The sequence below is a fragment of the Sphaerodactylus townsendi genome, linkage group LG06 (genome assembly GCF_021028975.2).
Source record: "Sphaerodactylus townsendi isolate TG3544 linkage group LG06, MPM_Stown_v2.3, whole genome shotgun sequence".
In the NCBI taxonomy this organism is placed as follows: domain Eukaryota; kingdom Metazoa; phylum Chordata; class Lepidosauria; order Squamata; family Sphaerodactylidae; genus Sphaerodactylus; species Sphaerodactylus townsendi.
Window position 1 is genome coordinate 26594058 of NC_059430.1, and position 12433 is coordinate 26606490.

Below are 12433 nucleotides of genomic sequence, written 5' to 3' on the forward strand. Positions count from 1 at the left end.
CCTCCGAAACAATAACCATCATAGGAGTCTAAAGCAAGAGGGGACTGCCCCAAAAGCCCCTCCAAGCAGAACACCCCAGCCCTACCATACAAACTGGAAAAGCAGAAGGCCTATATACTTTACAACTACATTATGCTGGCACTTACTTAATCCTCTGCACACAACTAGGGAAATTTAAGTGGAGCAGATCTGTGAAAGCCATACTCTGCTTACTGACTTTCAGCCTTGCGGATTTGCATAAGACCAGAGGGGTGTAGTGGTTATGACCGGTGTAATCTGGTGAACCAAGTTCGTTTCACTCCTTCGCATGAAGCCTGCTGGGTTACCTTGGACTAGTCACAATTCTTCAGAACTCTCTCAGCCCCACCTACCTCACAAGGTGTCTGTTGTGGGGAGGGGATGCAGTATCAAAGCAGATTCACAAGCTGACATGTTCAAGGTGAGGCAGATGAGGCACAAGGTTTCATTACTGCTGAGGATCATTCGCCTTTCTTACTGACCTGTTTAACCTGTAGTCCGTGGCTCCAGATTCTTTCCAACAAGTCGCAAAGACTTGCAATCAGAGTATTCTCTTCCAGACCAGTTATGTTGGCCTCTCCATGTCCAAGCTCCACTGCCTCATGGCCCATCTTCTCTACCAGCATCCGCTTCGTCTGCAAGGCCAGATATCAGTCAAAATACAAGTGAACCTTCCGGATGGATTCATGGCAAACTATTATAAAACATTTGAGAAGATACTGGCTCCAAAAAACAGAAATAATGAATTTAATTTTAAAAGGAAGTATAAGACCTCAAATCATGGGAAGAAGCAAATATATCATTAATTCCTAAGGAAAACCAGGATCATACTGAAGTGAAAAATTATAGACCCATTTCCCCGTTAAATCTCAATTATAATATATTTGCAGCCATTCTTGGAAATCATTTTAAAAAGCTACTACAAGGTTATATACACAAAGATCAAGCTGGGTTTTTACCCAAAAGGCAAATAAAAGACAGTATCAGAATACTGTTAAATATAGTAGAATATTTAGAACAACACTCAGAAAATGGCTATGAATTTTTAGATGCAGAAAAGGCATTTGATAATGTGAACTGGGCATTCATGATCAAAGTCTTACAATATATGGGAACTGAAGGTTCTAACAAGCTGTGAAAGATATTTATTCAACTCAAAAAGTGAAATTATTAACAGTTTCATTTATTATTCCAAAAGGAACTAGGTTAGGGTGCTCTCTACTATTTTTAATGACCACAGAAATTCTAAATAGAGTAGTGGTTCTCAACCTGGGGGTTGGGACCCCTTTGGGGGTCGAACGACCCTTTCACAGGGATCGCCTAAGATTCTCTGCATCAGTGTTCTCCATCTGTAAAATGGATAAATGTTAGGGTTAGGGGTCACCACAACATGAGGAACTGTATTAAAGGGTCGCGGCATTAGGAAGGTTGAAAACCACTGAAATAGAGACATTAGAAACAATAACAGGATGATAGAAGGTATAACAATAAAAAGAGAATAAAGTCCAGAGCATATGCAGACAACCTGGTGCTATTCCTAGATTAATCTTTAGAAAACATTAATAAGATGTTAGAAAAAGTAAACAGACCTCTGTGGGATCTGATGCAATTCGACAGAGTCTGTAGGGCTCATTCCGCACATGCAGAATAATGCACTTTCAAACTGCTTTCAGTGCTCTTTGAAGCTGTGCAGAATAGCAAAATCCACTTGCAAACAGTTGTGAAAGTGGTTTGAAAATGCATTATTTTGCGTGTGCGGAAGGGGCCTAAGACAGAGCTGCTCCACCAGGCCCATGGCTGAGGCAGTAATGGTTCTATAATCATCAAAAAGGCCTCCCTCTCCCCACCCCCACCCCCCTTTGTGGTGCTGTATTCTATTGATGAGGTGTAGAAGTATTAGTATTCAAGGTTAGGTTGTGTAACCACTATCCATGTTTTGTTGTGATTTTCTTGCTTTTATGTTGGAAGCTGCCCTAAGCCTGTGTGGGGAAGGGTGGCACATAAACTGAATAAGTGAAATTAAATTCAAGTGGGCCATAAGAACTTCATTTAGTTTGAAAGCCAGAGTTAACTTGATCAGTTAATTTGTGATATTCATGATGCGGGGGGCGGGGGTCAAACTTACCTTCATTCGACATTCTTTGAGCAAACCCTCCACAAATTTCCAGTTTGTCTGAGCAATTACAGCAGGAGAAAGATCTGAGAGTTTGGGCTGCCTCAAATTTTTCCCCAAGGTCCTTGCTTCTTGCATGTACTTCTAATTCAGCAAACAAAGCAATACAAAAATCCTAAGGTCAGTATGAAAACAAGAAGAATACTTCTCCTTCCCTATTTCCTTTTCTCCGGTCTGATAAAACAAAGTGACAAATTCACACCACGCTAAAGCATAGTCTGGACACCAAGGTGTGTTATTTAAAGTTTTAGGAAGCAAGCAAGGATAGAGGGAGAGAATATAGGTGCCAAATTTTCTTTTGAAGATCAACAGGTGCCATGAAAAGCCAAGATTATCTGGTTTATGATCAGGAGGGGCTATTTTAAGTCAACACTTCCCCTTTACTTATTTTCCTGCAGAAAATCAGGGCCCTTGAGCTGCCTTTCAGTCTATTTAAAGGTGTCCATACATTTTCTCCAGCAGGGCTAAAACCAATTGAGAGGCGGGTAGATTTCCATCAGGAAAAAGAGGCAAGGAAATATGTTGCGTTGCTAAGAATGCCCCTCAATCACCAAGGCACATCCACTTGTACCTGCCCCGGTCCCTTGAAAGGAGCTGTGTTCTAAAGAGAAAAAAATGGCTGAAATTGAAACAGAATCCCACACAACTTGTAGCTCTGCCTGGAGTTTCGTGCTCTTCTCATTTCAAGTCCAACTCTGGAGCAGCTCAGTTTCTGTTGGCAGGAATGGAGAACACAGCAATAATAGAATTCACTCAGTCTCCAGCTTTGGGACGAAAAAGGCACAACACTAAGCTTAGGACTGGAGAAAAGCCAGTTCATGTCTCCAGTTCAAAAAAACTTAAGCAGTGCCAAACTACCAGACAGCAACAGCTTTGGAAAAACTGCTATGGAGAGAAAGATAGCTACGGTTGCCAATCTACAGGTGAAACCTGGAGGCCTCCCTGAGTTACAACTCATCTTTCAGATGACACAGATTAGTACCCTTGGAGAAAATGGCTGATTTGGAGGGTGGACTCTATGACATCATAAGATCCCTCTCCTCCCCAAACCACACTCTCCACAGGGTCCATTTTCAAATCTCCAGGAATTATTCAATCTGGAGTTGGCAACCCTAAAGAGATCAAACTAGAGGGATGAAATGAGTAAGGAAAAGGATGGGTGACCGTTATTCAAAGTGTGATTCTAATCTGACAAGTGCGAATTCCCTAAAGATTTGGGATAATAATTTTGTCAATTTTCTCAAATGGGTATCGTTACGTTATGACAGCATTCTAAGGGAAGGAAGATTAAATCTGAATGTCTCTTTCAAGCCTCCGTTTGTCAAAATGCAAACGAGCTGTCCATTTGTGAGCACTGTCAGAATTATTCACCCGACTGCGGCCACACTTTAAATGGCCACCCAAAAAAAGTGTGCATAAAATTCTAACGCAAAGCAGTGACTGGTGTGGTCAGGAAAGCAGCTCTTTGCAAAATTAAAGAAAACATACCAGGGAACATTCAGAGAATGATTTTTTAGGTGGCCGTGTAGGTGGGGGTGGGCCCTGATCCCACTCCCAGAATGCCATTGAGTTCTGACGAATCGAGAACTCCTTCGATAGCTAAGAGGCAGACATAACCAACAGACAGCAGATGGCAGAGAACAGAAAAGCAAAACAGGCATGCATATGGATCAAAGCAAACAAAAAGAAGAAGAAAAAAAAACAGTATTCACAAAGTGGAAAGAACTGGAAAAGTTTATACAGAACATTTTCAGCAATGACATAAAGTTGTCCTAAAACTACCCTGTTTCCCCGAATATAAGACATCCCCTGAAAATAAGACATAGTAGAGGTTTTGCTGAAGTGCGAAATATAATAAAGAGCATCCCCCGAAAGTAAGACGTAGCAAAGTTTTTGTTTGGAAGCATGCCTGACAATGAAGACAGAGACACAAGAGAAAAAAATAAAAGACATCCCTGAAAGGAAAATAAGACATAGCACATCTTTGGGAGCAAAAATTAATATAAGACACTGTCTTATTTTCGGGGAAACACGGTATTTTGCCTCCTCTCAATGGAAAAACTCATATTTGCACGCAAAAATACAGTTAAAAAATAAACTGCAGGTTGAAACAAATGCTGGAAATCAGCCGTGACTAAAAGCACAGAATGTTTTACTTTGGGCAAACAAAAAAATAAGTAAACAAGACAATGTAATATTTCATAAAGGCTGATTTGTTTTCAATAAAGAGGAAACAGGAAAAGACATACACAAGACAATGTTTGGACAGGACACACAGGAATGTTCACATTTAAGACATGCCTAAGACCTCCCTTTTGTGGGGGGATCCTAAGCAGTACAATATACACCTAGCCAGACTGAAACTCAAGCACTTTGAATAAAAAGTATGCCTGGTAAGCAAGAATATAGAAACGATGATTTATGGCTCTGGAGGCAGAACGATTCATCACTTGCAACAGGGAGCTGCCACTTCTCCTGTATCAACATGTAGGACATTTGCCTTGAGTCATGATATTCTCACACTGGATGCTTCCACCACCAGCTACCAATGACAGAGAATAAGGTAGGGGATATGCAAAATTTGCTGTCGCTTGGGATCTTTCACAGTTCCGCAGGGCCTGTAAGACAGTGCTATTCTGCCAGGCCTATGATTGAGGGTAGCGACAGTTTCTATTCCATTATTAGCTGGCCTGCCTTCACCTTTTCCTCTGAAGTGGAGACCTTAAATATAAGTTAAACTGGACTATCCCTTGCTGAATTTTATTCTTTAAGCTGCCATGACTGGATGTGGTATGTCACTTTGTATGATTATTTTATTCGGTATGATTATTTTAATATGTTGTAAAGCACTCTGAGAGCAGTCTAAAAACTGAATCATAAAAATGTACATACATAATATATGGGAGGGGACAGAACTCAACACGGGAGTACATAGTCACAGAGAGTAATGATGTTCAGCTCCTGGTGGGTCATACAGCTCCCCCAGCTGGGCTGTGTCTTTGTGGAAGCACTTGCTGCTAGAGCATAATGCATATACAAGCCAAGGCAAGCACCTATTTTTGCAAGAAGATCAAGAGGAACAACAGGACCAGAGGTGGGATCCAGCAGGTTCTCATAGGTTCCCTAGAGTAGGTTACTAATTATTTGTGTGTGCCGAGAGGGGGTTACTAATTGGTGATTTTGCCTTACTTACGCCCCTTCTCTCAGCAGTAGCGCACAGAACTTGAAGCAGTCTAGCAGGAGGTGCACCGGCGTGTGTGGTAGCCTGCGCCTGCGTGCATTTGTTTCCCGCCCAAGGACCGGCGCAGCGGCTGGGTCCTTGCCACAGCCCCGCCCAGGAATGCCCCGCCCCAGGAATGCCAGGCCCCGCCCCCGTCGTGCCCCGCCCAGCCCCATTGGTGCTACGCCACAGTTTGAATCCCACCACCATGGGAACCTGTTACTAAAATTTTTGGATCCCACCACTGAACAGGACCATGAAGTGAAGCCTCTCAGCAGTGTGGGGGATTCCTCTTTGGCTCTGGCCCTTGGTTTGTTCTTCGCTATGGTAAACATCTTGCATTATTTCCTATCTGTTGCTCTCTTTTGGAGATTAAAAAATAAGGCCGATGGTGCAAAATAAAGTAAATATATATTTTTATTACTCAGTTAAAATCCCCCCAAATTCCCTACACAATTTGTCAAGAGGTTCCTTCAGAGGAATTTGTTAAATCTTGCAGTGATTTCCCAAAAAGATTACTTTATTTTGCATCATCCGTCTTGGCCTTATTTTTTATCTCCCAGTGACTGGTGCAGCCCTTTTATTTTTCCCTACTGTCCACATTGATATTGGAATTCGGATTTCTTCTCTTGTTGTCATGTGATCTTGATGTCACATGCTCACAGTTCAGTGGGTCCCGTGCAGCTGCTTGGGGGGTTAAAGCTAGGTCTGGAAAGACTGAAGACCACTGACAGGCCATGTACATAGAATTCCGCAAGAACAGGAGACTAGCTTTCTAATACCAAGGAATTATCATCTCCACAACAGGATGTGCATTTCAGGAACTTTTCAAGCATAGATGGTCACTAATCAGGGAAAACATTCTGAAAGATCCACGCATGTGCGAGGATAACTTCGTTAAGACAGCTGTGAAAAAGAGCTCCACCAGAACCCCAGATGCGTACGAGGCTCTGCAGTATAGCCAACAGTCATAACTTAATCAAATACCTAATTATGGGAGCTCATTTAATAATGACTACACCAATGTAATATCAGAGAGGGTCTGCAAATACTTAAAAATTAAGCCACTTATTAAATTGAATGGATTTAGAGATCTTGCAAGACAGAAAATACAATAAGGCAAATCTCATTTTTAGCATTTCATTTTAGAAGTGTTAGTATTTAGCAAATCCCATTTTTTAGTATTTCCGGGGGGGGGGATTTCCTCTCCCCACCCCTCTAAGGGAGCAAACCATAAACTAAATACAAAAATTATGACTATTTAAAAGCAACTGTTCCTATCTCATGAGAAGAAACCTTTCTTTGCTTCTGGTAAGTGGCTTTTGTGAATTTGTATAAAGTTTACAAGGAAAGTACAGGATCAGTTTGATCGTAATCAACAGAACGTACATATAGGGCCCAAGCTTATATGCATGTTCATGTGTGCATCAGCAAATGCACATAATGGGCAGAAATGGGGGGTGGGATGTATGGGGACCCATATTGAGCAACCCTGCTATTCAGGTCATTCCCCAAATAAAAGTATTTTCCCCATCATTATGAAACTGTATGAGAAAGGTTGACAAGACCGTACCAGATTCAAAGAAATGCTGCCAGGAAGCAATGCAGTCAAACTTTCAAGGTTATCCCCCTCCAGCCTTACCGTTGCCTAATTCATAGTTAGGCACAGACTCATGGCAATGTCTTAAATGTACGTACAAAGGAATTTAAAGAGGCAAACAGCAAGATGTTACATTTCTCCATCCTCCCCCTTCCGCCCTTTTGATTGTAGTTTGCAACAACATCTAACTCTAGTTCTTCTCAATTATAGTAATAATCATACCCGTTCGCATTTATGGTAAAGGCTCTGTACATCTGGAAAATTATGTATTATACATTTCATACGATGTTAAGCTATTCAAGAGGTGCTTGGAAGCGTTCCACCCTCGAAAAATTGCCAGGTTTAGTAGCCTATGATTTCACTAACGCTCTTGAACATGGAGCCTTGGAATTGCTTGCAAAACCACAAAGCCACTTACCTCCCTTAAATCGTTGTCCAAACCAATATGCTCTGAATGCTGGCGAAGGCGATCTTTCCTGCGCTGGGCCGTAGTGCTTCGACTAACCCACCGACTGAGGTTGAAAAAAAAGAAAAGGGGCAAGAATTAACTATATTCGGCATCAATTGCAACCAAGGTTTTTATTCTTCAATATATCCGTTTACAAGCCTGAAAAAATAAAGTAAACAGAAGGGCACCCTATGAACCAAATGGAAAAAAGACGAGGGAACGGAGTCAAGACAGCATGCCACATACACTCATTGCAAGTTACTCCTGGCTGGCTAATAACATGCAAGTTCAGTTCTCCGTTGGGCGGAACTACGGTAATAAGCCTGACGAAAAAGAAGCTGCTGTTCCCAATGTCTTAAAGTAGGACTGTCGAACGCATTTGTTACGGGGGTCAGGTATGACATAAATGTGACTTGGTCAGACTTGGCCCTAGGCAGTGGGGTGGTAGCTTCGGCTGGCCCCAGTATGGCACTGGTGAGGTGCCTGGACTGGAGAGTCCACAGTGGGGTGGGGTGGCTGCCTTGAGAGGGCTTATCAGGCCCACAAGCCAGCTAAGGCAACCCCTCCCCCGCTCTTGATTGGGAACAGGGGTGGGGTTTTTTTGCCTCAATTGGATTATGGGCCTCCTCAAGGAACAGGATTCAGTCCCTGTTTGACACTCCTGTCTTACAGTATGAGGTGAAAAATAATTATGAAATTATTATTGCTATAATTATTAATTGAAAATTTACTTATCTTTGATAGTGCTTCCAAATTTGCCACCCTACCCTGTGAGACATTATTCTCCTTAAGGATGAGGCTGTTCCTGGTTTTGAACATCTTCCACAAGTAATATTTCGTTTAACCACAGTGAGCAAGGGAAGAACTCTATGATCTTGTGAATTTCCACTAACATCAATTGCCTTTATGTACCAGTTTTCCTCTGCCTTCTATGTAACCCACATCAACAGCATACTAGACATCTGAAATTCTGGTGGAAACAAGTTTCATAGGCCAACTGTATGGGAGAGGATTTGTTTGAATCCCAGTGATATGTGGATAATCAAATGTGACTTGCACTCCTTGTTAGCAGAGAGAGGTTTTTTTATTACTGGAATTATAAGAAAATCAAGCATAATGATCATTGTGAAGCTTGCACATATACGCTACTCATTCAGCTTTCCATCATTCTATTCTAGTTCAAATTTTAAACCTTTAATAATTAATATCAAACTCAATAATTTCTTATCTATATTGCCTTTAATGCCTTTAGTTGCCCAGATCATAGTTACGACAACAACCACCTTTATTGGCATGAGACTTTAAAACTATGGAGTACTATACTTAGTGTCACAGATCCTCCTATAGTTTATAAAAATATGGAATTTATTGTTCACTGATTTCATCCAAGAAAACATTCCATGTTCTCTCATACCCTGCAGAAGATCTGCTCTGCACCAATGATGTTAGCTTCCCCACCATTGAATATTTGGTTAGCTTACTTATCCGTTCCATGAGATCTAGGTGATGTTCAGCTTTCCACCTTGCTGGAAATACAATTCTTGCTGCTGTTACCATATATTTAAAAAATTCATAATATACTTTACTGTATGATACATAGCAGGTTGCATGTAACAGTTGCCCAAGTTCTTTTAAAAATATATATGAAATTCAGCCACAGAAAGCTGTAAGCATAACCAGTAGGAAATGCCTAATTATTATTTATTTGATTTAGTATACTGCCCTACCCCCATAGGGCCCTGTAGGCTATTTTTCTGCTTTAAAATGAATGGAAAAACGGAGAAATTACTAGAAGGGGGAAAAGGTCAAGCCTCTTCCTCCAGTCAAATTTGAATCTGAGGCTCATTCCGCACATGCAGAATAATGCACTTTCAAACTGCTTTCAGTGCTCTTTGAAGTTGTGCGGAATGGCAAAATCCACTTGCAAACAGTTGTGAAAGTGGTTTGAAAACCCATTATTTTGCGTGTGTGGAATGGGCCTGAGACTCACTTCTTCCATAATCTCACTCATCAGTTCCTATAACTGCAACATAGACAGGTTTTTTGTCAGGGATGTGTGTTATGTGTCTCAAAAGGAAGACAACAAAAACAAAATATACCCAGGCCCAAAGAAGTAAACCCCATTTCTACAATGCAGTCAGTGCTGGGAAGGTGACACAAGCGCCAACTTCAGGTCTTTTCCAGAGGACCAGTTTATAGCACAAAAGATTTGCAAATCAAGCAGGGAGGGGGGGAAAGGCATCCAGAATCGTTCCTCCAGCTTCCGGAGTAATACCTAATGTAAGTTCACGTGCATGGAATTATAGTAATATTTTTATGTTACGCTTGGGATATTGTTCAATTTCACTTACTGTGCCTAATGGTCACAGCGCTCTACTGAGGAAGAGCTCACGAAAAAGCTTTCATTATTATGAATGGTGTTTTTAAAATGCCTTATTCTGGATATTTTTGCACTCCTAAAGGTGTACAACGATTGTAACCACTAAGTCCTTCATGTGTGCAGACAGTAAAGGACCATATCTTTAAATTCAACCTGTGTTTCATTACACAGCAAAACAAAAAGAATTTATAGATCACAATTGTTTCTATGCATACAATTGCATTTTCTACATATGTATATTGTTAGTGGTTTGTATTTTTTGTAACTTTTTGTATTTATGGATGTTTATAGCTGGTTTAGGCAGCAGTGCACTTGTTTTCACTTTTCAGTTCACTCAGAATATTAATAGTAAGTATTGACGTTTGTGTGTTTGTGTTCTTATGCAGCAGAACTGGGTGTTTTTTGTTTATTGTTAATTTGCTATTCAGTATGCTTAAGTCCTATTTGTAGTGTGTAATGTACACTTCTAGCATACCCTGGTGCATGGCAGACACCATCCACGACAAGTGGAACAACCTATCACTCTTGCCATATTCAGTCACCTTTTTAGAGTTTCTTTCACAATTTCCTTAGAGGGTAAAGCTCCCTCTGCTGTACAAGAGGCTTGAGAGCACTTACGTTACTCTTTTTTTCTTTTTTAAAAGAGGGATGTTGCAACCTAGGTCAAATCTTTCTCTGCAATGGAGTGAATGTTTTGGAGTTTTTTAACACCTGTTTTCTGAGCAATGGGTACTGCTTCTCTTTATCACTGAAAGCCCAATATCCCTGCTCTCCAATCACCCATTTATTTAGAATACTTCTACGTCACCTCTTCAGAGTCCTGTTCAAGGCAGCTTACGATTAAAAACCACAATATTAAAGCACAAGCCATTGGAAAGAGCAATAACTATCCATAAAAAAGAAACAATCCATTAAAAGGAAGCAATTAAAAAGCTACTGAGATAAAACTCCTCATTAAAAGCAAAGTAGTCCCCAGGTGAGCCTCAAGGGGGAGCGTGTTCCAAAGGCAACCACAGAAAATGCCCTGTCTCTAGTTGCCACCTGACTCCCCCAACTGTGGGGGCACAGAGAGCAGGGCTAGAGAGGCAGATCTAAACTGTTTCTATTCCACAGAGACAAGATTTTGTGCTCAAAGTTAACACGGTATAATACTGAAGATGTGCAGCACAATTCTATGCACGCTTATTTGGATGCAAGACTCATTTTGCATCCAAGTAAGTGTGCATAATATTGCAGCTAGAGACCACGGTTGTTACTGTTGTTCATCAGCTGGTCAGAAGTGTGTGAAGAACAACATGTAAGAACTTCAGAGGGATTCCACAAGCTGTCATGTTCTATCTGCAAGCTGCTTTAACAATTCATTCTGTTTCTTTGTAAGTAAATTACAAAGAATTACAGGATCCTCAGTCGAGATTAACATATTAGAGAGCTTATTCAATTACTCAGATTTCATTGTGTATGTGCCTGATTCATTCTGAGTTAACCAGCAGTTTAAACTTTTAAAATCGGCTGCAGAAGCCCAACAAACTCTTTGTTCCTGTTTAATTGGAATTCTTTGTTATTAGGAAGGAAGAAGCTAAAGACTCAAACCAAAATTCAGAAGTGTAAAAAAATTATATTTCAGGATAAGAAACAAGAGTGCTCCCAGAAAGATAATCTTTTTTTAGTTATCAAATCTAAATGCAGAAAACAAACAGGAAGTAGCACAGATGCGAAAAAACAGCTGTAATGCACCCCCAGTGGTCCACCCTGTCAGGATATAAGATAACGTAATTTGCACTAACTGAAGCTTATGATCGCTTTTCAAGGTCAGCCCCACTTAAGGTACATTAGAGCAATGTGATTTCAAGGGGGGGGGGCAGGGGGAGCGCTATTAGATAAGGAGCTGGTGCATAGATTTTACTGGTTTCTGAGTTCCCAAGGTTATAGCATCTACCACTGAAAAAGCAGCCAACATGTTGTGATAAATCATTATATATACTGACATATTTTTAAAAGCTTACTTGTTATTAGCAGGCCCCGTTGCTAGCACATCTGACTGAAGCTTTGGGAAGAAACCTTGCTCGTATTTGCCTTGACCTATTTTCATATCGAGCAAGTGCGGATGAATTGCAGTATGGTCAATCTTTGTTAGCCGCTGTTCGATGGCCTGAGCTGAAAATCAACACACACAATGAAAACATCTTAGCCGGCTTAAAAACAAGGCATCTGTGTTCCACAGGCCAAGACCAAGCTCTGCAACTTGACTGAAGGTCCACCCGTCAGAAGAATTCTAGGATAGCTGACATAGGTGAAGGGGGGAAATTATCATCAGAGGAAGGAAACTGGTCCTACCTCAGGCATACTTTAAGGAAAAATGTAACTGCTGTGCCATGGATACCTAAGCAAAAGGGTAATCCATGTTTCTGTGTGACATACTAGCCAAGCAAATGTTTGGTGTTCCATGCATATTTGTGGATTAAGAGAACAAAAGAAATTGGATACTATGATCAGCCTGCTGCATCTCAGAGCAGAGAACAGGGGGCTCGGATGCCACAATATCAACTGAAGTCAATCTTAGGAGGGAAAGCTGACCCGAACGTTGAAACGTTTTG

At 41.0% G+C, this 12433-nt stretch overlaps 1 protein-coding gene across 3 annotated transcripts in view; it reads right to left on the reverse strand.

Moving 5' to 3' along the window:
• DENND5B (DENN domain containing 5B) overlaps positions 1-12433 on the reverse strand; it is a 152775-nt gene that overhangs the window by 46088 nt on the left and 94254 nt on the right. For 2 of the 3 annotated variants that reach the window (XM_048499997.1, XM_048499996.1), the window contains 4 exons: positions 11843-11993; positions 7430-7523; positions 2144-2275; positions 501-653 (listed from right to left, as the gene is read on the reverse strand). In XM_048499997.1, the coding sequence (XP_048355954.1) occupies positions 501-653; positions 2144-2275; positions 7430-7523; positions 11843-11993 (530 nt within the window). Of the gene's footprint in view, positions 1-500; positions 654-2143; positions 2276-3679; positions 3791-7429; positions 7524-11842; positions 11994-12433 lie in introns of all 3 variants that reach the window. The other variant, XM_048499998.1, reaches the window with a different exon arrangement.